General features: G+C 38.1%; 1 protein-coding gene across 2 annotated transcripts; it reads left to right on the forward strand.

Moving 5' to 3' along the window:
- Positions 1-2,066: 2,066 nt before the first annotated feature.
- LOC115222651 lies at positions 2,067-7,833 on the forward strand. Of its 2 annotated transcripts, XR_005003153.1 has the most exons (4): positions 2,067-2,078; positions 5,103-5,107; positions 6,211-6,337; positions 7,537-7,833. XR_005003153.1 is itself a non-coding variant. In XM_029792970.2 (3 exons), the coding sequence occupies exons 1-3, from the start codon at positions 5,203-5,205 to the stop codon at positions 7,725-7,727; spliced, it is 327 nt and encodes a 108-aa protein (XP_029648830.2). In that variant the 5' UTR covers positions 5,181-5,202; the 3' UTR covers positions 7,728-7,833. The 2 variants fall into 2 exon arrangements, 1 of the variants encoding a protein (XP_029648830.2); XM_029792970.2 differs by lacking the exons at positions 2,067-2,078; positions 5,103-5,107 and adding an exon at positions 5,181-5,211.
- Positions 7,834-27,365: the final 19,532 nt, after the last annotated feature.

The following is a 27,365-nucleotide window of genomic DNA, read 5'->3' on the forward strand; positions in this document are numbered from 1 at the left end:
GTCTTTATAGCAGTGTCCACAACATTACTTACTGCTATGGATGCTATATATGTATATATATGTACGTATATATATATATAATATATAATATATATATATAATATATATATATACATATATATATATATATATATATATATATATATATATATATATATATATATGTTGATTCGCTAGCCTCTGCACGCATTTTTTTTCTCTCCTTGTTCTTTCTGTGTTTCTTTTCTATGTATCTTTCTGTTGAAGAGCGTAGGCTCGAAACATAAAAGACTTGTTTTATTTATATTCCTGAGCGCCATACTAATACAATTGTTTGTTTGTATTCCACCTGCCTTCGTCTTTTGTTTATTTTCATAAAGCTTCCCGTTATATATGTATGTATATATGTATATATATATATTTATTTATATGTATATGCATATATGATATCCATATGTATATATGTATACATATCAATGTATATATACATACGTATATGTATATATCTTTATGTCTATGATTCTCTATATATACGCATGCACCACACACATACATGTATACACATGTACATATATAAAAAATATATATGTATACATGCACATACACACATATATATGCATATCAACGCACACATGTGTACGCGTGCACACACATACATATATTAGATATATATACAAATGTTCGTATATGTATACATCTATGCATAGATGTAGTTGTATGTACACACACACACTCACTCATACACACAACACATATATCTTCAAATGTTGCTGTTTATCACCGAAATAAGAGCGTACTCAATACACAATAAAGAGTATATTGTTTATTTAAACAGAATTATTTTTCATTTAAAATGTCAAGCTATGTCTTCATGACAAAAGACTCTCATCGAAAGTCCGTTGCCATGAAAATTTCAACATTGACAATTCTGTTATGAAACAAGGAAAAAGTTCTTACCAAATATGTATCTGTGTGTGTGTGTGTGTGTATACGTTTGTATGTTTCAATGTATATATGTACGTATGGAAGTATGTTTGCATGTGTCTATGAATTTATGCTTGTATGTAAGTATATACGTATGTGTGTGTGTCATTATTTAGTTTTATTTCAAGATTTCTAGCCAATAGAGAAAGAGCCGGTTTCTAACCTAGATCCAAGGCTCCTTCATTGGAATTTCAACAACAATTAACAAGGCATTTGTGCATGTATGTGTGTGTATATGTGCAGTATTTGGAGTAAGTTAATGTGCAGATTTGTATGTTTTGTTTTATCTACGTATTCTCATGCATATAGTTGCATGTTTCGACATGCGCATATAATAAATGCGCCCTTTTTAAAGCCTAACCAGGTTCATGGGCCTGCTTTCCCGGTTTTTGTGGCGTATGTGTTCCCCAGCTGGACGGGACGCCAGTCCATCGCAGCGTTACTCATTTTTGCTCATCAGAGACACTATATGCCTTCCCAAAGACACCCCCCCCCCTTGACTAATGCCGGACTTTGGTAGATGGTATGCATGGGTTAAAAATGTTTGACTAAGCTTGATCAGATGATGATAGATCTTTTATGTCAATGAAATGTAAGGCCTGTGGAACCTTGAACATTACAAGAACGAAGAAGAAGAACCATTCAATAGCAACATAGATGCTACTGATGCTGTTGTTGTTGTTGTTGTTGTTGTTGTTAAGCAACAAGACGGGTAAGGGTGATTAGGTGATGGTCTAGAGCTTAAGGGCGGGAGACCCCAGACCTTGGGAAAAAAAAAATTTGGTCGTCTTGTTGTAGTTGAGGGCTCTTCGTTGATGCCTGACACCACTGGGAGGTGACCCTCGAAGTCGCTGGAAATGGAGATATCCAGGTCCAAATTCTTGAACGGCTGCTGCTGCTGCTGATACATCTAAATGGCTCTGGCTTAAAAGAAGTGATCTGCTATGTGGAATTAGTAGAAAGCCACTCAGACACAGCATGCTTAGGGTTTCATTAATCTAGATTGGGTCATTTAGATGAGGGTATATTGTTGCGAGACCTGAAACACTCAATAACCTCAGGGTACGACTTTTGACATTGCGTCCAAATATTGGACGCCTCTGCAGACGTATGCTGTAATAATAGGTATCTTAATTGATTTTTTTAGTTTATTTTGTTTACATTGTCATCATCATCATCATCATCATCATTTAGCGTCAGTTTTCCATGCTAGCATGGATTGGACGGTTCAACCGGGGTCTGGGAAGCCAGGAGGCTGCACCAGGCTCCAGTCTGATCTGGCAGTTTCTACAGCTGGATGCTCTTCCTAACGCCAACCACTCCGTGAGTGTAGTGGGTGCTTTTTACGTGCCACCGGCACAGGGGCCAGAGGAGGCTGGCAAACGGCCACGATCAGTTGGTGCTTTTTACTTGTCACCGACACGGACGCCAGTCAGGCGACGCTGGCATCTGCCACGTTTGGACTGTGCTTTTAATGTGTCACCGGCACGGCTATCTTAACTGCAAGTTCCATTTGATTTATGCGAAAAGGGAGAGAGAAAGAAACACGACCCCATTTGTGCTTGTAATACGTTGTATCCTCTGTTACTTGAGCAAAAGAATAGATGGGATGGTTTAGATGTTTTTGAAATTTGAATAACACCAACTCAGTCAGCTTCATGTAAATTTTGGTAAGTGTATATTTCGTTGGAAATATGTGTATTTTGCAGCTGTATGCTCTTCTTCTTCTTCTTCGAGGAATGGGTGTAGGATTTGTGCTTAGTGTGTGCTAAGTAGACTGGGATGAGTTGAGGAATGTTGGTAGAGTATTTCTTATGTTCATGTTTTTGTAAATAATTTTGATTCTGTACTGTTCAACAAAAATATTAATGATCTTGATGATAACACTGATGATAATAAAAATAATAAAAGTAGTAGTAGTAGTAGTAGTAGTAGTAGTAGTAGTAGTAGTAGTAGTTGTTGTGGTAATGATGATGATGATGATGATGGTAAGAATAATATCCTGCTTATGAGGAGAAACCAGAACAGTGATAAGGATTCCTGATATTGTAACAAGGAAGTATGTATTGTAATATTTTTCTGGGAAAAGAGTCAATTAGAATATGTATTTTATTTCCTAAGATAATCTCAGATAGGGTGGGGTTGGTGGTGAGGGTTTCAGAATCGGTCATGTCATCGTCGTTGCCATCATCATCATAATCATTTTCATGTCCACTTTTCCATGCTTCCATGGTTGCATGGGTGGGACAGAGTTTATTGAGGTAGATTTCTTTCTTTCATGTTGCCAACCCTTACCTGTTTCCAAGCAAGGTAACACTTACTCCATGGCCGCCAGGCAAGTTCTTGCAGAATATTGGAAAATGAATGACATTTAGTTGTAACAACTATGTGGACACACAATAATACATACACACACAAGCATGCATGCACACGCACAGATACTCAGCTTCTTTCAGTTTCTGTCTAACAAATCCACTTTACAAGGCTTTGGTTAGCCCGAGGCTATAGTAGAAAACACTTTCCCAAGGTGCTACACAGTGGGACTGAACCCAGAACCGTGTGGTTGAGAAGCAAACTTCTTAATCACACAGCTCACAGCTTTGCCTACACCTTTTTCTTCTTCTTCTTCTTAATTCTTTTTGCCCCTTGTGGAGCATAGGGCCTCAACAGTTGTTTTCCACTTTTTGCGGTCATTGGCGTGTTTCTTGGCTGCTTCCTATGTCAGGCCGGAGGTCCTGAGCTCGTCCAAAATGCTCCGCTTCAATTTCTGCTTTGGGCGTCCTTGCTTCCTTTTCCTCTGCGGGTTCCAGTCAAGTGCTTGTCATGTCACATTTGAGGGTTCTTTCTGCAGTGTGTGTCTGATCCATCTCCATTTCCTTCGTCTAATCTGAACATGTATGGGCTCCTGGTTAGCCCTTTCCCACAGGTTGGTGCTCGGCACTCTGTCGAACCACTTCAGATGGAGGATCTGCCAGAGATATTATAGTTGCTGTCGGTGGTCTTAAATTCAAAATATAGATGATCAGTTTTAAATGCCAGAAGTAATGTTACATGGCAGTCATGTGAAAGATAAATACGATAAGCTGAAGCAGGACTGGTGTCTGTCATGTGAAAGATAAGATGATGATAATCCAAACCAGGACTGAGTTAAGTTACTTCAAGTGGTCCTTACACTTATCAATGGGCTTCTCTCACTTGTGTCTTCCTGGGTCAGAGAAACACAAAGATTATGTATCAGAGAGAGCGAGAGAGAGACAACTGGCTGCAGAGGTCAAAAATGTCAATGATATATTAAAGCTTGAGTATTTCAATGGGAGCTCTGCTTCATTTGTAGGCTTGAGGAGTGACCGTTAGTTCCTTGTTGAGTTCATCCTCCCTTGTAGGGTAAGACCATAGAAGTAGCATTGCTGGTTTTGGCTGTTGATAGATTGATCATGAAACAGGTAGAACTAGTTTATATCATTAACAGTAGCAAATCATTTTATGATCTGATTTCGTACAAAATTAAGAAACAAAATAATTATGAGGCATAAATAATTCCTTAATTAATCTCAGAAGCCATATTATGTGGATTGCCAAAAAAGCTAGTGTAGCCAATATTTTTTAAGTGTCTCTCTCATTGGCCCTACATAGGATGTCTTCTAGCAGAGATGATCGATCCATTTATTATCCATATTGATCTTTTATCTTTTTCAGTCATTTGACTGTGGCCATGTTGGGGCACTGCCTTAAAGAAATTTTAGTTGAATGAATTGACCTAGTACTCTTTTTCTTTTTTAGCTTGAAACTTATTCTATAGTTCTCTTTTGCCAAACTGCTAAGTTACAGGGATGTAAACACACCAGCACCAATTGTTGTAGAGGATACTCTCGTTTTTACTCTTTTACTTGTTTCAGTCATTTGACTGTGGCTATGCTGGAGCACTGCCTTTAGTCGAGCAAATCGACCCCGGGACATATTCCTTGTAAGCCTAGTACTTATTCTATCAGTTTATTTTGCCGAACCGCTAAGTTATCGGGACGTAAACACACCAGCATCGGTTGTCAAGCGATGTTGTGGGGGGACAAACACACACAAGCATATACATACACACACATACATACACACACACACACACACACACAACGGGCTTCTTTCAGTTTCCGTCTACCAAATCTATTCACAAGGCTTTGGTCGGCCTGAGGCTATAGTAGAAGACACTTGCCCAAGGTGCCACACAGTGGGATTGAACCCGGAACCATGTGGTTGGTAAGCAAAGCTACTTACCACACAGCCACTCCTGTGCCTATCTCACATCTTTCTGAATAAAAAACCTTCAGTTGTTTGGAACATGGACATGGTCACATATGTAATTCACGTACTTATAGAATATACACTTATGACAAATATACATGCATGCTTGCTTGCTTGCATGCATACATACATTACATATAAATATTTTTATGACTTTGTTGACTCTTAAGGTCTCCTAGCTAAATAATATACTGTCTGTTGTCATGACTTGAATGCTAAACCGTTTGTGTAATTATTATCATTATTATTATTATTATTATTATTATTATTCAGTAGTTTTATTTTTATAGCGTGCTTTCACTTCACTACCGAGCGCAGCTCTGTGTGCCTTGGGTATGTGCTGTGATTTGTTGTGATGCTCTGATGGTTATTGTATGGAAAGTGTTCTGCGTAGGATGTGTGCAGTGCCTAGTAGTGCAATTTTCTGTATGTTATATGTGTTTGTAAGTCCTGCTGTTTTTGTTATGTATTTGTCTGAATATTTTTTTATCATGCCTAATGCACCTACTATGATAGGAATTGTTTCTGTTTTAAGATTCCACATTCTGGTTACCTCTATTTCCAGGTCTTTGTATTTTGAAAGTTTCTCCATTTCTTTTAGAGACACGTTGTCATCTGCCGGTATTGATACATCAATTAGAAAGCATTTTTTTCCTTCATGATCTCTGACTATTATTATTATTATTATTATTATTATTATTATTATTATTTTATTTCATTTTTGGATTTGGTTTGCAAGATTCTTTATACGAGTTCGTGTGTTGAAGCATATTTTGTTGTGTCTGGAGAGAGTCATTCTCTTTTAGTGCCTTATTATTTAACACACTTACCGGTATCTACTCATTTACTTATTTATTTTTCCTAAACTTTTCGTTGCATCTTGCAACCTTTTCAATAGTCATTATTATTTTTGTTATTATTATTGTTGTTGTTTTTTTTTTTTTGCCTTCTTAGGAACCCTCCATCCGTATGATAAATAACCAACCCATGAAATCAGCCCTTGAGTTTGATCTGCCCATAAAGAAAGGCTATAAAGCAAAGGACCTGATTGATGGAATCTGCAAAGAATTTGGATTAAATGGTAATTTGCAATATATTTACATTGGTCGCAAATTTTGGTACAAAGTCAGCAAGTTTGGGGGAGGTGGGTAAGTTGATTACCTTGACCTCCCCAATGTTCAAATGGTACTTATTTTATCAATCCCAAAGGGATGAAAAGCAAGTCAGCCTCAGCAGAATTTGAACTCTGAACATAAAGATGAATGAAATGCCACTAAGATTTTTTCCCGGCGTGCTAATGGTTCTGCCATCTCGCTGCCTTGAATATACATCGATATTGTAAAGTGACAGTTACAGTAGGTTTGTGGGTAGAGACACTGAACTATTTATTAAAGGCAATCATGGGTTAAAATTCTGTCACTGGTGGTTGTCTGATTATATCCATACAAATAGAGATAATTAAAACTATTTTAGTGATATTATTTAATCATTAATTATCTCCAGTCACCTCGGTCATGGAGATTGTTGGAGATCATCTCTGCTTTCCATCCTTCTGGAATTAATGAGATAAATTGATTAATTGTCAATTATCAATTACTGTGACCGATATAACCACCTATACCTATTTCTTTATTACCCACAAGGGGCTAAACATAGAGGGAACAAACAAGGACAGACATAGGTATTAAGTCGATTACATTGACCCCAGTGCGTAACTGGTACTTAATTTATCGACACCGAAAGGATGAAAGGCAAAGTCGACCTCGGCGGAATTTGAACTCACAATGTAATGACAGACGAAATACAGCTACGCATTTCGCCTGGCGTGCTAACGTTTCTGCCAGCTCACCGCCAAATGCCAGTGCTTCTTAACCATTTTTTGCCTAAGGACCCTCTTTGATATTTTATTTTATGAGATGGACCCTCATTGGTCATCCAATATTTAAAAAAGGATATTTTATTTTTATAATCAACTCTTTGCCATTCAGGTTACCCTGTCAAATGTAATTCTCTTTTTTCTCTTCTACTTGTTTCAGTCATTTGACTGCGGCTATGCTGGAGCACCACCTTTAGTCAAGCAAATCGACCCCGGGACTTATTCTTTGTAAGCCCAATACTTATTCTATCGGTCTCTTTTGCCGAACCGCTAAGTGACGGGGACGTAAACACACCAGCATCGGTTGTCAAGCAATGCTAGACTCTACAAATTTTTTGTTAATTAGAATTATTCTTTAATAAAATGCTTGTGTATGTATTTGTTTTCTTTTCTTTCTTCTGCAGACAATTCAGTAAAACTTTGGGAGTTCATCAATCCAGACATTGGAACCAGAACATGGAAAGGCTGCAAAGATGTTGTTCCTGTTGCTATGGATCAAAAGTTTATCATCAATGAAGACAAATTTGAAGTGTTGATGGAAAACGGAAGCAACCTTCCAAAACTTGTCAAGGAACTAATATATACTGTTAGTTAAAAATTTTGATTCTTCATGAATATCAACCAAACAGAAAATATTGATTGTTTGTGAAATAAAATTTGTTTCCTTTGATTATAATAAATAAAAAAAATATATATATATATATATATATTGTTTGTTTAGTGCCCCTTCTTTTCATATTAATGTGATGGGAACCTATTTGAGGCAAAATTTTATGAGCTGATACTCTTCTTGCCACCAACCAGATATTCAAGTTTTTTTTAAAAATTTATTTTTTATTTCATAGGCTTTCAAAAGAACAGTGCATTAAGTCATAATATCAACAAGAAATGTATACATCATATCACTGTTTTACTCAGCTAGTGACATGTGGTACTGTCAAATGTCACATCAGCAGTGACCAGCAAGAATGCCAGATGCATTTCAGCCTTTTTAGGTCTTATCAGTGGTGTGTACTCACAGCCAGCTTCTATACCTGTAAGAGAATTTGTTGCCTTTCATATAAGAAACAATGACTAACATTCACTGATGTTGTGAACAGCCACCTGGCTGAATAAAAATTCTGTGCATGCAACTGCGGCAGTATTAAATTAAAATAACCATCTAAGGCAACCTCGTCTCCTTTCAATACTTTGAGTTTTTTAACACAGTATGTCCATGAGAATTATTATTTTAGGATGACTACATCAGTAACTGGCCTATTAATGGTGTAGGAGGTGTAGTCAGAAGTATCCGACCTTGATTTTTTTTGCACAAAATAATAATACTCTAGTAAAATTTGCATGGGTATTATGTGGTTGCGTCCTTCTTGAACATGCTCAGAAATTTTCGTTTCAGTAGGTTGTGCCATTTGCCTGCAGTGATTTGTTGAGTACAGATGTGAAGAGTGTGCTGTGCAATTTTTCTTTTTGAATCAAGAAGACCGAGTGCATTGAGCAAAGATATTGTATTAAATTCTGCCAGAAACTTGGTGATACGCAAGCCCAGACTATCGAGAAGATTCAGAAGGCCTTTGGAGATGAGGCTATGGGAAAAACACAAATAAAGGATTAGTACAACTGGTTCAAAGATGACCATACCTCAGTGGAGAGTGAGCCATGTTGTGGCAGATCATTGACTAGCAGAAACAACGAAATAATTGCAAAGGTTTGAAGACTGTCATGTGAGGCTATTGAGGAGATTGTTGCCAAAGTTGGAATCAGCCATGGGTTAGTTCAGTTCAGTCAGTTCATTCCGCCCACAATGTCATCTAAGCATTCCTCATCAAGCAAAACACATCACTTGTTCATCAGGCTTCCTACTTCTCAGACTTGGCTCTATGTGACTTTTGGCTCTTCCCAAAGCTTTAAAAAAAAAAAAAAACACTCAGAGGGAGATTTGAGTCAACAGAAGACATTAAGCAAAATTTGACAGCACAGCTCTACAGCATCCCAAAAAGTGATTTCCTGAACCGTTTCCAGCAGTGGCAAGAACATTGGCAGAAGTGTGTAGACTCTTAAGGCGAATACTTTGAAGAAGACTAAATCAAAAATGGTGAGTTTTTTTTTAATATTACTTGTTTTTTGGCCAAAGGCTGGATACGTTTTGACTACACCTCATATATACATTAAGTACAGGAGTTTAAAAGTGAAAGTGAAAATAACTCAAGATGAAAATATAAATATCACAGAAGAGAAAGTAAAAAGGATGCTTAAAAAGATACCTAACTGGAAAGCTACAGACCCAATGGTATTCTGGGATTCCGACTTAAAATCTCACCAGCATGCAACTGTTTCTTACTGATTGTTGAGAAAACAGAGCATTAGCATTACAAAAGAAAGGATAGAGTTAATACAGAAGAATAAAAGGGTAAAAAAGTAAGAGAAAATCATTAATAATATGCCTACTACATACTTACATTACTCTGGGAATTGCTAAGGGACCATATAGCTGGTGAACTGTATGGGTTTCTGGAGATGGAGAATTTAGTTAGTGATATCTCCCTTTCTGATGCAAGACACCCTTCTGTTCCTCAATACTACCCGACTCTAATTGAGTGGGGTGGGGTGTTGTCCTGTAAGTTACTTGGTCATCTCACTGCTACTGGTGCCATGTAAAAAGCACCCAGTGCACTCGATAAAGAGGGTTGGCATTAGGAAGGGCTGACTGTAGAGCTTGCTGAAATCTTCTGACGTTGCTGTTCCTGTGAAACTGGCCAGCATGGAAGACGGACATTATGTGATAGTGATGATGATGATGATGAAGATCAAAAGTATGCAGAGAAAAGACATGGGGAACCGTTGGTCTGTTGTATATTGGTTGAATGATACTAAGCGAAATACAAAATAAAGAACTTAGCTGTTGGTTGGATACTCTACAAGCAAACACAATAACATTCCACACTTCTTGGCTTTCAGGGTGTCTCATGACATTCAGTGTCCAGAAATGTTTAATTGTTTCTTGGGTTTTTTTTTTTAGGAAAGGTGATGAGATTGCAGTGATGGCACGTGGCTTAGTGGTTAGGGTATTTGGCTCACAATTGTAAGGTTGTGAGTTCAATTTCCAGTGATGTGTTGTGTCCTTGAGCAAGACACTTTATTTCACGTTGCTCCTGTCCACTCAGCTGGAAAAAATTAGTCATACCTGTATTTCAAAGGGCCCAGCCTTGTCACATTCTCAGTCATACTAAATCTCCCTGAGAACTGCATCAAGGATACATATGTCTGTGGAGTACTCAGCCACTTGCATGTTAATTCCATGAGCAGGCTGTTCCGTTGATTTGATCAACAGGAAGCTTCATTGTAACCAACAATGCCAGAAATAATATTGGAATAAAAGTGCATGGCTTAAGGGTTAGGGGTATTCAGCTCATGATCATAAGGTCATGCGTTCGATTCCCAGGACTACATTGTATCCTTGAGCAAGACACTTTATTTCACATTGCTCCAGTCCACTCAGCTGGCAAAAATTAGTTGTACCTGTAATTCAAAAGGGCCAGCCTTGTCACTCTCTGTGTCATGCTGGATCTCCTTAAGTACCATGTTAAGGTTACACATGTCTGTGGAGTGCTCAGCCACTTGCACAATAATTTAATGAGCAGGCTGTTCCGTTGATTGGATCAACTGGAACCCTCATCGTTGTAACCAACAGAGTGCCAGAAGTAATGATTCAATAAAGGTGCAATGCTTAATGGTTAGGTGTATTTGGCTCACAATCATAAGGTCATGAGTTCAATTCCTGGCAACATGATGTATCCTTGAGCAAGATGCTTTATTTCACATTGGTCCAGTCCATTCAACTGGCAAAAATGAGTAGTACCTGTAATTCAAAGGGCCAGCCTTGTAATACTCTGTGTCATACTGAATCTCCCTGAGAACTACGTTGAAGGTACACGTGTCTGTGGAGTACTCAGCCACTTGCACAATTTCACAAGCAGGCTGTTTGGTCAATCATCAACTGGAACCCCCTTTGTGAAGATGCATGGCTTAATGGTTAGGGGTATTAGGCCCATGGTTGTTAGGTCCTGAGTTTAATACTTGGTAACACATTGTATCCTTGAGCAAGACACTTTATTTCACATTGTTCCAGTCTACTCAGTTGGCAAAAATTATTTGTACCTGTATTTCAAAGGACCAACCTTGTCACATTCCTGAGAACTACATTAAGGGTACATGTGTCTGTGGGTTGCTCAGTCACTTACACGTTAATTTCATCCGCAGGCTGTTCCGTTGATTGGCACAACTGGAACCCTCGTCATCATAACCGATGGAGTGACAGATGAGATTGTAGGAAGTGGAACTTAAACTGCAGAAGAGAATCATTAGGAAGTGTGAAAATACACTGGAAAGTATTTCATTTAGAATCATCATCAATCATCATCACCATTATCATCATCATCACCATCATCGCCATCGCCATCACCATCATCATCATCATCCTTTCACGTCTATTTTCCATGCTGGCAAGCTGGGAGGCTGCACCATGTTCCAGTCTGATTTGGCATGGTGTTTATGGTTGGATGCCCTTCCTAACTAACATCAATCACTTTATAGAGTGTGTTGGGTGCTTTTAACATGCCACCAGCACAAGCGCTTAAACTTGGCACTAGCAGAGGATCCTTTTAGGCCAATCCACTTCAGCAAGGGATGTGACCTTGACACTCTGTTCCCTCTATTACATTTTGTGAAGGCATCGTTTCCTCTGAAATGCATAACAATTAAGTCTGGTCCTACTTACGAGCTTGCTAAGACTAAGGTGAAAAATATATCACTTGCTGCATAGGGATGACCTCAAACTATACATCAGAAATGAAAAAAAATTGGTTTCTCTTGTCTGAACAGTAAAATCATTTATAGTTTGGATGGGTAGATAAGTGTGCAGTTTTCATTATGAAGGGAGTTTGAAAATTTAATCTGAAGGTGTAAAGATACCACAAGATGATATCATTAGATTACTAAAAGGTAATGAAGGATAAGAAATACCTAAAGGTGTGGCATGATGATAAAGAAATGAAATGAAAATTGAGAAAGAGTCTTCACAAGGATTTGGAAGGAGCTTGAAGCAAAACTATTTGAAGGTAATGTCTTAACTCTTTCATTACTGTATTTATTTTGAGATGCTCTGTGTTTCTTTCAATTAATTTTAAATATAACAAAAAATTTAGTAAAATAACTTAGCTATCATGGAGCTAGTATTAGGAACATAAATTGTGACTAAGGTTTGATGGAATGTTGTTAAGCGTCTTGCCTGGCATTATAACAGTTCTGCTAGCTCACTGCCTTCACCCTAATAATAATGACTGGTTCTCTTTACCAAGAAGGGAAGGAGGCAGAGGTTTGTAAATTACAGAAGACACCATTAGGGCTGTGATTTTGGATTTGGTAAACTATGTTGTGCATAGTGAGGAGAGAATATTGTGTGTAACCAGAAATATCAAAGAAGTCACTGAAACATCTAGAGAATTCAAGAACAGGACAAATTGTTGAAATGACAAGCACAAATCAAGGATGTTACTTTCAACATCTGAAATGAGAAATTGCTCAGGAACAAGTCATTAGAATGTATGTGATAATAAACAAAGATTGATAAAACCCAGTCAAGGAGCAAATGTAGAATTTGTGGAAAAGGAGGTGAAAGTATTAAACATTTCATAAGTGAATGCAGTAAGCTAGTGCAAAAAGAGTATAAATACAAACATGAAAATGTGCATTGAAATTTGTTAATTTGAAGTGATAGAAAAGTAATATGAACACAGTTGGAAGCTTGATTTTATGGGGTTTCTCCATAAACACTAAACAAATTATTGAAGCAAGGAGACCCAATATGACTGTAGAAAAGAGAAAAAGGATCACAGACTTTGCAATGCTATATCATAGTAGAGTAGATACCAAAGAAATTGAGAAGCATCAGAACTTAAACAGGGAGATGCAAAGTGGTGATTATTCCTGCAGTAATTGGTGTACACTGCGCAATGCCCGAAGAGGCTGAAGGATATTAGAAATGAGATACATATTGTAGAAAAGTGCAATCCTATATTCTGCATGAACTGTAAGGAGGTCTCTTGAGATTTGAGGAGAGTTGTTGCCACCAAACCTCAGGATTATAAACATGCTAATGTAATTAGCGTGTAATAGCTTTTATATATAATAATAATAATAATAATAATAATAACAACAATCTTTCTACTGAAGACATAAGACCTGAAATTTGAGGGGAGAGTACTAGTCGATTACATTGACCCCAGTGTTTCACTGGTACTTAAATTAGCAACCCCAAAAAGATGGAAGGCAAAGTCAACTTCAGTGGAATTTGAAAGTAATGATGAGTGAAATACCACAAAGCATTTCGTATGGCGAAATATTGCTTAGCATTTCAGCCAGAGTGCTGATGATTATGCCAGCTGGCCACCTTAATAATAATAATAATCTACTATAATAATACTCTTGTGTCTTTCTCTGTCACAACATATGAATGAGAAAGGAAGGGGTGATAGATGAATAAGGAAAAAAAAAATCAAACTGTGTTTCAACTTTGAGAATATGTGTGTGTATGTAAAAAGGGAGATATGTGAATGTTTGTGTGTGTATGTGTACAATGGAAGTGGGATGGTTAACATTCAACGCTGAAAAGAAAAATCAAACAGCGTTTCAACTCTGTGAGTATGTGTGTGTGTACAAGGGAAGTGTGTGATTGTTTGTATATGTGAGCTAGCATTCTTTTAGTAACAAACAATGATTGATGTCACATCTCAAAAGACAACCACAAGATAACAATGACAAGTGTATTAATTTGATTTCCCATCCATATTTATATATAAAATACTACAATTAGCCGTCATTTTTTATGGCATGGGGCCAGCTAGTAATAATAATAATAATAATCCTTTCCAATATAGGCACAAGACCTGAAATTCTGGGGGTGTCAGTTACATCAACTGCAGTGCACAACTGGTACTAATTCATTGACCTTGAAAGGATGAAAGACAAAGTTGACCTTGGTAGAATTTGATCTCAGAGCATAAAGATGGATGAAATGCTGCTAAGCACTTTGTCTTCTGTCCTAATGATTCTGCCCTAATAATAATAATAATAATAAATGCCCTGATGCAGTACCAGGCAGTGGCTCTCATGGCTTCTGGTCTTAACTGATTGGAAGTGTTATCATGTACATTGTTTTGTCTTGGTATAAAAGATGGGCTACAGCAAATATTCTGCTCAATACCACAAATTTGCTTGTCAGTTGTTTGACCTTAACCAGTTGAGCATGTCCCTTAGTGGCTGACGATATGTGCATCTCTGATCACGAGCAAAAGTAGTTGGGGAGCATCATAGCCATGTGTTGAGAGGGATTCTTTGGGGTTTGAATAATTCACCTCTGGAAACATGGGTGTTTCATTCAACATCCTTAAACAACCCTTATTCAGGGACCTTTTGAGCAGGATGGGTATACTGTGCATCATATATTTTACCCCAGTGTCACTTTGATGGCATGTACTGCTCTCTCACTCAATAATAATAATGATAATAATAATAATTGGAGTAATCATTTCTAATATAGGCCCAGGGTCTGAAATTTTTGGTTGTAGGGGATTAACTGATTACGTTGACCCCAGTGTTGAACTGTTACTCATTTCATTGACCCTGATAGGATAAATGGTAAAGTTGATAAGAATTTTGTCTGGCATGTTAATGATTTTACCATCTAATAATGATATTAGTTGTATTCATTCTGAGATTCAATCTGTTCTGGTGAGCATTATGAGTTTACTAATCAGATTAAGAACAATAAGAACAATAACCAGAAGAAGTCTAAATATTGCATTTGATTGCAGAAATATTATACTAAGATCAATCAATGAATGCTTCAGTAATGATTGGAAAATATCCTCTGATATTGAACAGTTCAAATTATCTTCCACTCAGAAGATAATTTTTTTGTTTTTTTTTGTTTTTTCTTTTTCTTTGTTTGTTCTCTCAAGTGGTAACAGTGAGTCACTGTTAGATTCATGCCAGTAATTTTGTAGAACTGACCAGATTCATTGATTTATGATAATGATTTTATTTTCTTCATTTAATTTATACAAGAGAGGAGAATGTTGTGCCCATGACCTTGACAGGCCTTTCAATAATGGCAGAATTAATACATTTGACGTTGATGCTGAATATCTATAAGCTGACATCTGTAGGATATGTGTAAGTGGCAGGGATAGAATTCCAGAAGGGTAGCACTCTAGGGGAAGAAGGATTGAGTGTGAAGATTAATGCTGTACTTGGATATGGAAAGGTGGGAGAGTATGGATTGAAGGCGGCGAGCTGGCAGAAATGTTAGCACGCTGGCAAAATGCCTAGTGGTATTTCGTCTATCTTTACGTTCTGAGTTCAAATTCCGCCGAGGTTGACTTAGCCTTTCATCCTTTCGGGGTCCATAAATTAAGTACCAGTTATGCACTGGGATCGGTGTAATTTACTTAATTCCTTTGTTTGTCCTTGTTTGTCCCCTCTATGTTTAGCCCCCTTGTGGGCAATAAAGAAATAAGAGTATGGATTAAGTAGAGCAATGGTTTAGCAAGGCCATTGCAAAAGCAGCAGGAAAGACAGTAGTGATGAGACATATTAGGGGCTGGAGTGTGTTGTGGCACAAGCTGATGTGTGGCCCCTGTGGGTGTTATCCAGCCAACCATTTTCTCATTTCCCTATTTCTGGGAAGGCTGTAGGGGTTGCATCTTCAGGCACTTCCTCCATAGAATTCTCTTAGAAGCAGCCGCCATAAGACTTTCTGGTTAGATTCCCTAGTGTGGCTAATATGAATACAGATATTTGTTTAAAATTTTGACACAAGGCCAACAAATTCAGGACAGGGGTAAGTCAATTACATTGACCCCAAAGCATGACTGGTACTTATTTCATCGGCCCCGAAAGGATGGAAGGCAAAGTTGACCTCGGCAGAATTTGAACTAAGAATCTGAAGATGGATGAAATGCCTGCCACTAAGCATTTTGCCTGGCATCCCAAAGATTCTGCCAGCACACCACTTCGTGTGATTAGATATTAATTGCCATTATGGATAATCCGTTGCCAGCCTCGCCTGGCCCCCGTGCCGGTAGCACGTAAAAGCACCATCCGTTCGTGATGATTTCTATTTGCAACTATTGCATACTACAAAGTATGTTAAAGGCTTATAAGTTGACCCACACTGACCATCCTGTGTGAATTCTGCCCATGACTCTTTCACCACTGACTTGGACTTCAGCACAAACACTATCTGATCCGAGGATAGAAACTGATGAACCTGGTGCTCAGATATGAACTGGAGCTTCATCCCACCTGTGTTAGCAATGTGCTTGTTTATGGTCAATGGGTGGGATGTGGTCTGAAGAAGGAGCAAGAACTGAAGTATGCATATATACCCATTACCTATTTTTCTTATTTCTTTACTGCCCACAAGGGGCTACACACAGAGGGGACAGACAAAGGGATTAAGTCGATTATATTGACCCCAGTGCATAACTGCTACTTAATTTATCGACCCCGAAAGGCAGCAAGCTGGCAGAACCATTAGCACGCCGGGCGAAATGCGTAGCCGTATTTCGTCTGCCGTAACGTTCAGAGTTCAAATATCGCTGAGGCCAACTTTCATCCTTTCGGGGTCGATAAATTAAGTACCAGTTATGCACTGGGGTCAATATAATCGATTTAATCCGTTGTCTGTCCTTGTTTGTCCTCTCTGTGTTTAGCCCCTTGTGGGTAGTAAAGAAATAGGTACTTAATTTATCGACCCCGAAAGGATGAAAGGCAAAGTTGACCTTGACGGAATTTGAACTCAGAACGTAGCAGCAGACAAAATACTGCTAAGCATTTCGCCCGGTGTGCTAATGTTTCTGCCAGCTCACCACCTTCATTACCTATTACCTATTTTTCAATATTTGAATCACATTGCTTCATCATCATAATCATCATTGTATAATATCCGCTTTCCTCAGAGAAGGTAATGGATGCTTTTTATGTGCCAACAGCATGGAAGCCAGTCAGATGGCACTGGCAATGACCACGCTTGAATGGTACTTTTTACGTGTCACTGGCACAGAACCAGTTAGGTGGCACTAGCATCAGCCACACTCATATGGTGCTTTTTACATGCCACCAACATGGTAGCTAGTCGGGTGGCACTGGCATTGGCCATGCTTGAATGGTGCTTTTTATATGCCACTGGCATGGGTGCCAGTCAGGCGGTACTGGCATTGGCCATGACAACGATTTCGTTTGACTCAACAGGTCTTCTCAAGCACAGTATATTGCCCAATGATTGAAGGGTGCTCTTAAATAGGCTAGTTATGTGACACTGGCAGAGGCCACGGCTATGGTCTCACTTGGCTTATTTATGTATACATATTCGTAAATGAAATGTCATAAATCTCAGAGCTGGTTCTGGGTAATTGTAGACAATCTGTAGAGACAAGCTTAAAAAGTGATTATGAATATTATCCAAGCATCTCCTTCTTGATCTATTCCTTGGTCTTCTGCTGGTTGGCTCAACCTAAAGAATTAAGTCAATTTCCTGGATAAAAAAGAAAAGGGGGTGAAAAGGAGGAAGTTGTCCTCCATTGACTTAAGCTTTGATGTTTGCGACCAAATGGATGATTCTGTTAAAGCACTTAGGATTCAAGCAGTGGTGTTAAATTGGATAATGGATTAAGCCTGCTACCAAAGCAGACCACAGCAGGATTTGAGTTCAGAATGCAAAGCATCAGAAGTAATCCCACAACACAGCCTATATGACACTCTAACATTTTCCACCCATTCACCTCCCTCCAGAATGGTAATTTTTTTTTATTATCAACTCTGGAAGAATGAAAGACAAAGCTGACCTTGACAAGATTTGAATCTAAAATACAAGGCACCAGAATAATTACCAAATACATTTTATCTCACACTGCAATCACTTTACCTATTCACTCATCCTCATTTAATGTTGGTATTCCAAGGTAGCATAGGTTGGATAAAACTAGCTTTGAATATACAAAGGACTTTGATATTTTATTTAAACCCAATTCCATAAAGCTGCAATATAATATTCTGATGCTATTATGTTACCACAATGACATCTGCAAGTCCATTAGTAAGAACTGCAACAACAAAAAAAACAAAAACAAAAAAAAAACCCATTTTAATCAAGTATAGCTTTAATGTGTAATGTGTCAGTTCATGTCGACTTTGTGTGTATATGTACATATTTGTGCGAGTGTAGTCTTGCAATACTATACATAACACAAAAATGCATTCACTTGTAAAAAAAAAAAAATGGAAAAGAAAAAAGAAAGAAACAAAAAAAACCTGAAGGATATTAGATACTTATCAATATAGACAATTACAATTACAGCAAGCTAAAATATTGGATAGTGTTATTTACATGCACTGAGTATGTAGAGTAGAATGCAACAGATCGTATTTGATCATGTGATCTCTTCTGAAGTATAGGAAGTATAGGGTTCTCTTCAGCTTAAAGTCATTGTTTGCACTCAAAATAAGGTGTGTGCATGCATGTAACTATATGTGCATGTTATACAAAACACACATATATGCATGCATGCATGCATATATGTGTGTTTTGTATCATCAAATTACTGATGTCTTAAGTTTCTAAATTGCACACACTGACAAAAACCATTTAAAATAGCTCAATCTATTCACCAATCTCTTTCTGTCTTCCATTTCCTCTTTTCTTCAATATCCTGTATTTTTTGTGTTTTGTTGAACTAGTCAGTTGGCATGGAAACAAATATTAGTGTAGAATTAATTGTTAAAAAAAGTTATAGAGTATAAAATGGTGTACAAATGAGAATGTATTATAAGAAGTTTGCTTCCCAACCACATGGTTCCGAGTTCTGTCAAACTGTGTAAAATGTCGGGCAAGTGTCTTCTACTATAGCTCCAGGCTGGCCAGAGCCTTGCATGTGGATTTAGAAGACAGAAGCCAGTAGTAAATCTAATATATAAATAGTAATTTCTGTCTGTTTGTTACCATCTTAGTGCCTAAACCAGTGAACCAATTTTCACGAAACTTTGCATATATGTTAAACTAACATCCAGTTCAATAATAGGCTAATTGGATTTCAATACAAATCTATAATATGCCCCCTAGAGGCGTTGGGTGAATTATATGATAAAATGAGAAGGTTACAAAAAGTATGTCTGTGGGAAAGGTAGTAAGAGAGAGAGGGTGACTTATATCAGTGAAGGCAAGAACAATGGTGGCAATGGGATGATAATGTTATCACAGCTGTCATATACAGGGGATGCTGCATACATACTTTCATAAATACATAGATACAATACACACACACACACAGATACACACACATACACACATAGAAAAGTGGGTGTGAGGAATATATAGTTTTAAGGAGAGAGGGGGCATGCAGCTTTTCTGCTGTCCATCACAAAGAACCACTCACACATAGACACACACACACGTACATACATACATACATACATACATACATACATATGTCTGCTATACACCATTTTAAACTTGTGATTACCTGTATGTATGTTTGTAAATGTGTGTGTATGTGTGTGTGTATCACATCCTATAATTTTCTGTCTGTAGGGTCTTCCCTGTTGCTGTCACATATTGTGAGATTTTAAAATTATGTCAAAATTTCCAAATTTGGTATTTTGAAATAATTTTCCATGTTAAATCCAATTTTGTTATTTATTTGTTCCAGAAAAATTGCAGAAAAATGTTACTGAGATTTAAAGTTTAATCAGTTTTACCTAATCAGAAAACAAGATTTGGAAACTGGCGATTTCTGCATGATAGCTGGAGTTTTCTGCATAATAGCAATCAGGAAATGAAAGCAAAATCATGAGGAGGAGGAATTTTTATTAAACAAATGAAAGCAAAGTGTTATGATGACCAAAGTTGTAAGAACTTCTGAAATTTTAATGAATAAAATCATGGGAAATGGTCAAAAAGACATGTAGATAATTTAAATAGGAAGGAAATCCTCAACAAAGTAGGGTTTTTTTGTGTTTTTTTTTAGTTTGAAAAAGGGAAGAGCTTGTGACCCTTATAAACTAAATCTCCCTGATAGCTGATGTCCAGTTTGTGGTTCTATAACTTCATAAAAAAACACATGTTAGGAAAACATGGATGGGTATAAAAAAGAAAATCAAGGTTTTTTGGAGGAGTACTGCAATTATGTGGTGAAGGAAGAAAGATTGAAAATCCTGTCTAATGACATGGTAGAAGTGATGAGAGAAAGAAAAGAAATGCTGTTGAACTAGGTGGGCTTGCTCGGTTAGAATGTTGGTCATAAATGTTGGGTAGTGACAGGAAGAGCATCATCATGAATTACATATAGCTGAAATGGGGTTCCTTTGAAGGATCCCTGAAGTAATATTACTCAGAGATCAAGAAGTTTCTCTCCAGTTTGAGCTGTTCTTTCCTTTTCTCTGTGTGTGTTGTGAACAGTAAAAACATCAAAGTTATTTCCCTATAGAAAGGAAAAAGGTGGAGCAACATAAATAAGCAATGACATCTCAGAATACCGGTTGGGAGAAGCCCTTCATTTTGGCCACGGAAAATTTTGGCATAGCTGGTTTGGTGTTGCCTGTTTGCCATTGCTGCTTTGATGCTGACTTATTTGACATCAGGTATTTTAGTGGGGTTTTTTTCTCCTGTCAATGTTTCTCTAGTTTTCTCCGTCCCTCTCCTTGGTGTCTCTCTGTTTATGTGTGTGAGAATATTTCTCTTTGTGATTCTGAGGAGAGGAAAAGTGTTCATGCTGACAATGTTCTGTCAATAAATTGTAATCTCTCTCTCTCTCTCTCTCTCTCTCTCTCTTTCTATCTGTATGTGTATCTTTCTGCATGTCTATGCATGAGGAAATCATTGGCATCAAAACAGCTGCACCCAATCAACTTGTTTCTCTTCATTGTGTACTATAATGGTGTAGTCCGACTTATTGAAGAGTTCATTAAGGGAGACAAGATTTAATATATTTGCCTGTGTCAAGAAGACATGTGCTTAAGTGGTTAGGATATTTGGTTCGAGGTCGTAAGGCCATGAGTTTGATTCCTAGTAGCATATTTTGTCCTTGAGCAAAACATTTTACTTCACCCATGCCAGTGACAAGTAAAAAGCACCCAACACACTCTGTAAAATGGTTGGCATTAGAAAGGGCATCCAGCCATAGAAATCATGCCAAAAGCAGACAATTAGGGCCTGGTACAGCTATCCAGCCAGCCAGCTCTTGTCAGATGGTCTAACCCATGCCAGCAAGCAAAACGAATATTAAAAGATGATGATGATGATGATGTATCATCACCATCATCATCATCATCATCATCATCATCATCACCATCATCATCATCACCATCATCATCATCATCATCATCATCATCATCATCCTCCACCTCCTCCTCCAGTCCATTTATCTGGCAAAAATGAGTTGTACCTGTATTTCAAAGGATCAGCCTTGACACATTCTGGATCAATGCTGAATCTCCTGCAGAACTATTTTAAAGGTACACATGTCTGTGGAGCGCTCAACCACTTGCACTTTAATTTTCATGAGCAAGCTGTTCTGTTCATCGAATCAACTAGAATTCTCACCGTTGTTACTGGCGGAGTTACCAGAACCGGAGTATCAAGTAACAACTGTTATTGTTATTCGATATTTCTAAAGTTAGAAACCACTGGGGGGTTATGTAGGAGTATGGATTATACTATTTATAGACACAAATTTAAAGATTTGAATTACGTTTATATTGTTGCTCTTGTACGGTACCATGAGTCTGTTATTCTTGTTTTGGTGTAAGTTGGGCTGCTTGTTACATACACTTGATGAGCAGATGTAAACACAATCATATATTTTAGGATTTATTGAACAGGGAGTAGGTGCAGGGGTTGCTGTGTGGTAAGTGGCTTGCTTACCAACCACATGGTTCCAGGTTCAGTCCCACTATGTGGCACCTTGGGCAAGTGTCTTCTACTATAGCCTCAGGCTGATCAAAGCCTTGTGAATGGATTTAGTAGACGGAAACTGAAAGAAGCCCATCGTATATATGTATGTATATGTGTGTGTGTGTGTGTGTGTGTGCATGTGTGTGTGTGTGTTTGTGTGTCTGTGTTTGTCTCCCCGACATCACTTGACAACCGATGCTGGTGTGTTTATGTCCCCGTAACTTAGCGGTTCAACAAAAGAGACCGATAGAATATGTACTAGGCTTACAAAGAATAAATCCTGGGGTCGATTTGCTTGACTAAAGGCGGTGCTCCAGCAAGGCCACAGTCAAATTACTGAAACAAGTAAAAGAGTAAAAGAGTGTATATATATATATATATATATACATATATATATATATATATATGTCTGTGTGTGTATGTTTGTGTGTCTGTATTTATCTCCCCTCCATTGCTTGACAACCGATGCTGGTGTAACTTTGCAGTTCAGCAAAAGAGAGTGATAGAATTAGTACTAGCTCACAAAGAATAAGTCCTGGGGTCAGTTTGTTCAACTAAAGGCAGTGCCCAGCATGGCCACAGTCAAATGACTGAAACAAATAAAAAGAAAAAAAGAAGGGAGGAGAATGAGGGTATAGTGAATATAATCTTCTAGTAACTCCTTATTGGGAAATGCAGGACATCAAAATCGAGCGTAGTAGCAAGGCTCGAGACGTTAAGAAGATTTGGTTTGCTATTATGAAGAAAAATTTCCTTTCTTTTGTAGTTGGGTTCACTTATAATATAGGAACAGGCGTGGTTGTGTGGTAAGAGGTTTGCTTCCCAAACCACATGGTTTTGGGTTCAGTCCCACTATGTGGCACAGGGGTAAATTGTTTTCTTCTATGGCCTTAGGCCGATCAAAGCCTTGTGAATGGATTTGGTTGACCGAAACGGAAAGAAGCCTGTGGAAGGCAATGAGCTAGCAGAAACATTATCACGCCGGGCGAAATGCTTAGTGGTATTTCGTCTGCCGTTACGTTCTGAGTTCAAATTCCACCAAGGTTGACTTTGCCTTTCATCCTTTCAGGGTCGATAAATTAAGTACCAGTTATGCACTGGGGTCGATGTAATTGACTTAACCCCTTTGTCTGTCCTTGTTTGTCCCATCTGTTTACCCCCTTGTGGGCAATAAAGAAATAAGAAACTGAAAGAAGCCTGTCGTGTATGTGTGTGTGTGCTTGTGTATCTGCAGATGTCCCTCACCACCACCTGACAACCAGTGTTGTTGTGTTTGCATCCTTTTAGCTAAGTGGTTTGGCAAAGGAGACTGATAGTATAAATACTAGGCTAAGAAAAAAAAAGAAGGTACTGGGGTCGACTCGTTGAACTAAAAATTCTTCAAAGTGGTGCTCCAGCATGGCCACAGTCGAATGACTGAAACAAGTAAAAGACAACGGATGAAAAAAAAACTTGGTGTTGTTTGGTGAGAGATGAGGTGTGCGTGCTCTGCCTCTTTCAAAACTGCAGCTGTCCTCAATGAGCTTTTGTCTTAATAGCAAGTGGAAAGATCATAGAAAATTTAACTATGTTCTTATATAGCATGATATTACAGCCAGCTGATTGGTTGATAACCAGGGTCTGATACGAATGTGGACTGCACCTGAATATCAGTGTTGTAAGGTTTCAATTCCAGGTCACACCAAAATATTTGAAAATAAATTAAAAATATTTAACCCTTTTTAGCATTTAAACTGACCAGTGGCTGTGTGGTAAGTAGCTTGTTTACCAACCACATGGTTCCGGGTTCAGTCCCACTGCGTGACACCTTGGGCAAGTGTCTTCTGCTATAGCCTCGGGCCGACCAATGCCTGTGAGTGGATTTAGTAGACGGAAACTGAAAGAAGCCTGTCGTATATATATGTATATATATGTGTGCGTGTTTGTCCCCCCTAGCATTGCTTGACAACCGATGCTGGTGTGTTTATGTCCCAGTAACTTAGTGGTTCGGCAAAAGAGACTGATAGAATAAGTACTGGGCTTACAAAGAATAAGTCCCGGGGTCGATTTGCTCGACTAAAGGCGGTGCTCCAGCATGGCCACAGTCAAATGACTGAAATAAGTAAAAGCAAAAGCAAAAGCATATCTGGCCAAAATATTCAACCTGATTTATGCCAAAAGTGACCAGATCCAGCCTCTCACACCTACACTACAATGTCCCTCTGAAAATATAGAAACACACCATTGAAAATCTTGAAGCTATGAGATAACGCTTGATTAATTCAAAGCAATGTGAATAAATAAGCATTACATTTGACGGAGTAATCTGAACGATAAAGGATTATACATACTCTTTTACTTGTTTCAGTCATTTGATTGTGGCCATGCTGCAGCACCGCCTTTAGTCGAGCAAATCAACCCCAGGACTTATTCTTTGTAAGCTTAGTACTTTTTCTATCAGTCTCTTTTGCTGAACCGCTAAGTTACGGGGATGGAAACACACCAGCATCGGTTGTCAAGCAATGTTAAGGGAACAAGCACAGACAATCAAACACACACATGCACACACATATATATACATATATATATATGATGGGCTTCTTTCAGTTTCCGCCTACCAAATCCACTTACAAGGCTTTGGTTGGCCCGAGGTTATAGTAGAAGACACTTGCCCAAGGTGCCATGCAGTGGGACTGAACCCAGAACCATGTGGTTGGTAAGCAAGCTACTTACCACACAGCCACTCCTGCATCTACACAGATATCCATTTAGTGTCTAAACCAGCCATATCCAGCCCAAATATTCTACTTGTTTTATGTTCAAACTGGCCAGATCTGACCTCTCATACATATTCTACAATGTCATTCTAAAACTAAATAATCACATCATTGAAATCTCAAAGCTGTGAGATAATGTATGATGAATTCAAAACGATGTAAATAAATAAGCTTTACTGTTGATTGAGTAATCTGAACACTAAAAGGTTAATAACAGCAAAGCACCGAGTCTCCTTCATCAATGCAATCGCTACACAATATCATGCAAAAACAGGTTTGCCCCAACAGAATTTCTACACAGGAACAGCAACAACAACAACACAAATAAAAACCTCCCCCTTTTAGCTTTTAAACTGGCTATGTCCAGCCCAAATATTGTACCTGCTTTATGTTCAGATTGGCCAGATCTAACCTTGCACACACACCCTACAATGTCATTCTAAAAACTAAACAATCATTTCATTGGAATCTCAATGCATGATTGACTGAAAACAATGTGAATATATAAATATTACATTTGATTGAGTAATCTGAATGTCCAAGGGTTAATAACAGCAGCAAAGCACTGAGTCCCCTTCAATAATACAATCACTACACAGTATCAGAGAAAAACAGGCTTGACCCAACACAATTCCTACATTGGAACAACACCAACAACAACACAAATATAAACATCTACCTTTTAGTATTTAAACTAGCCATATCCAACCCAAATATTCTGCCCTTGTTATGTTCAAATTGGCCAGATCCAGCCTCTCACACCCACTCTATAATGTCATTAAAAAAATTAACAATCACATTGTTGAAATCTCAAAGTTATGAGAGAATGCAAGATTAATTAAAAAGAGACGATGAGCGATGGCTAGAAGTATATTGAGTTCTTCATAACCAGCTGATCTAGCAAGCGGGGCCTCATATCAGTGAGGGGGGCCAGTGCGCATTGATGCCGTCGAGAGGTAGGCCTCGAAACAGCGCGCATTCTCTCCTGATGACCCCATACACTTGCTAGCTTCCGGTATACGGAGCTTTTAACTGGTAGCACTTGCATGTGCAAGTTGTTTGCAAGACAAATAAGCAATACATTTGCCAAAACAACCTAACTGCTAAAGGGTTAAATATTAAAAAAAAATTCAATTGTTTTATTTTAATTTCATTCGTTTGTTTGTCAATGTAGATAAAATCCAGATAGTCCAGATCTGGTGGACCTATGACCAAAAGCATCCCAGCTATGACTATCCCATTTGCTTTGTATATACAGAACTCTTTTATCCAACATATCCTTTTCAAGAAGGTGACGTGTAATGTGAAGGAAACCTGACTGCTATTTTGAGGAAGTTGACCAAACATGAAGAGGACGCCCTCATTGGCAGCCACGAAGAGGTTCATCCTGAATTAATTGTTTGTTTGCAATAGCAATTACTAACTAGTTTATTTTATTAGATTACAAAAGACTTATTCTTCAACTACCAAGTGAAGAGTGTGTTAGCTTAGTAGATTCCTGTTATTAGAGAACAAGCCAGTATTAGAAGCATGAGACAGAAAGAATCCTATTGAGAATTCAGCATATATCACAGGCTTGGCTCTCCAACCACTTAGAATTCACTTAACAATCTTCAAGAATTATATATTGCTATCAGTGCTAGTGCCTCTGGTGTTGCTATCTGATTGCTTAATCAACAACAAATAACCACCAAATTTTTCTTCAAATAACTTTCTACTATCTCAAAAAGAAAAAATAAACAGGAGTAGGCACAGTAAAATAATGGAATTCTTGACACATTCATTACCGTATTCCTATTAAAACAGACTGCTTTTGTTTTGGCTAATTTTGAGAATAATGAAGAATTTAGTAAAATAACTTTGTTGTCATTAAGCTGGTTCTTTAGAAAGTTTTAATTTAGATCACTTTAAAATGGGCAAATTTATCTCATAGAACTGGGTTGGAGTTAGAGTTGGAGAACAGGCAGGTTAGGTATCAAATGGGTTAAGGGTTAATTTAGTCCATAGTCTGTTGCTCACTGCTCAGTACATCAGCTTATTTGTATCCACCATGTCCAGCCTCTTTAGTTTTTGTGAACAGTCTCAATGAAAAGGAAGGAAAACTAAAATGGTTGCTATTCCCTAACTCGGCTCTTCTCTTTTTATCCAGACTTAGTATTTCAGCTGGCATCCTAATGAGAATGAGAATAACCAAGTTGAGGTTAGTTAGTTCTGAGAGAGCAAGAAAGAGAGAGGGAGGGAGAGGGAGAGGAAGAGAGAGCAAGACAGTGAGAGAAAAAGAGATAGAATAAGAGAGGAAGAGACAGGAAGAGAAAGACAGATAGAGCAAAGGAGAGAGAAATAGAGGGAGGAAGGAAGAGAAAGAGAAAGAGAGCAAAAAAGAGACAGAGCAAGGGGAGAAAGAAAGAGAGACAGAGTAAGAGATGGAGAGAGAGAGATAGAGCAAGGAAGGGAGAGGGAGAGAAATAAAGAG

Source organism: Octopus sinensis, linkage group LG20 (assembly GCF_006345805.1).
Source record: "Octopus sinensis linkage group LG20, ASM634580v1, whole genome shotgun sequence".
Taxonomy (NCBI): Eukaryota; Metazoa; Mollusca; class Cephalopoda; order Octopoda; family Octopodidae; genus Octopus; species Octopus sinensis.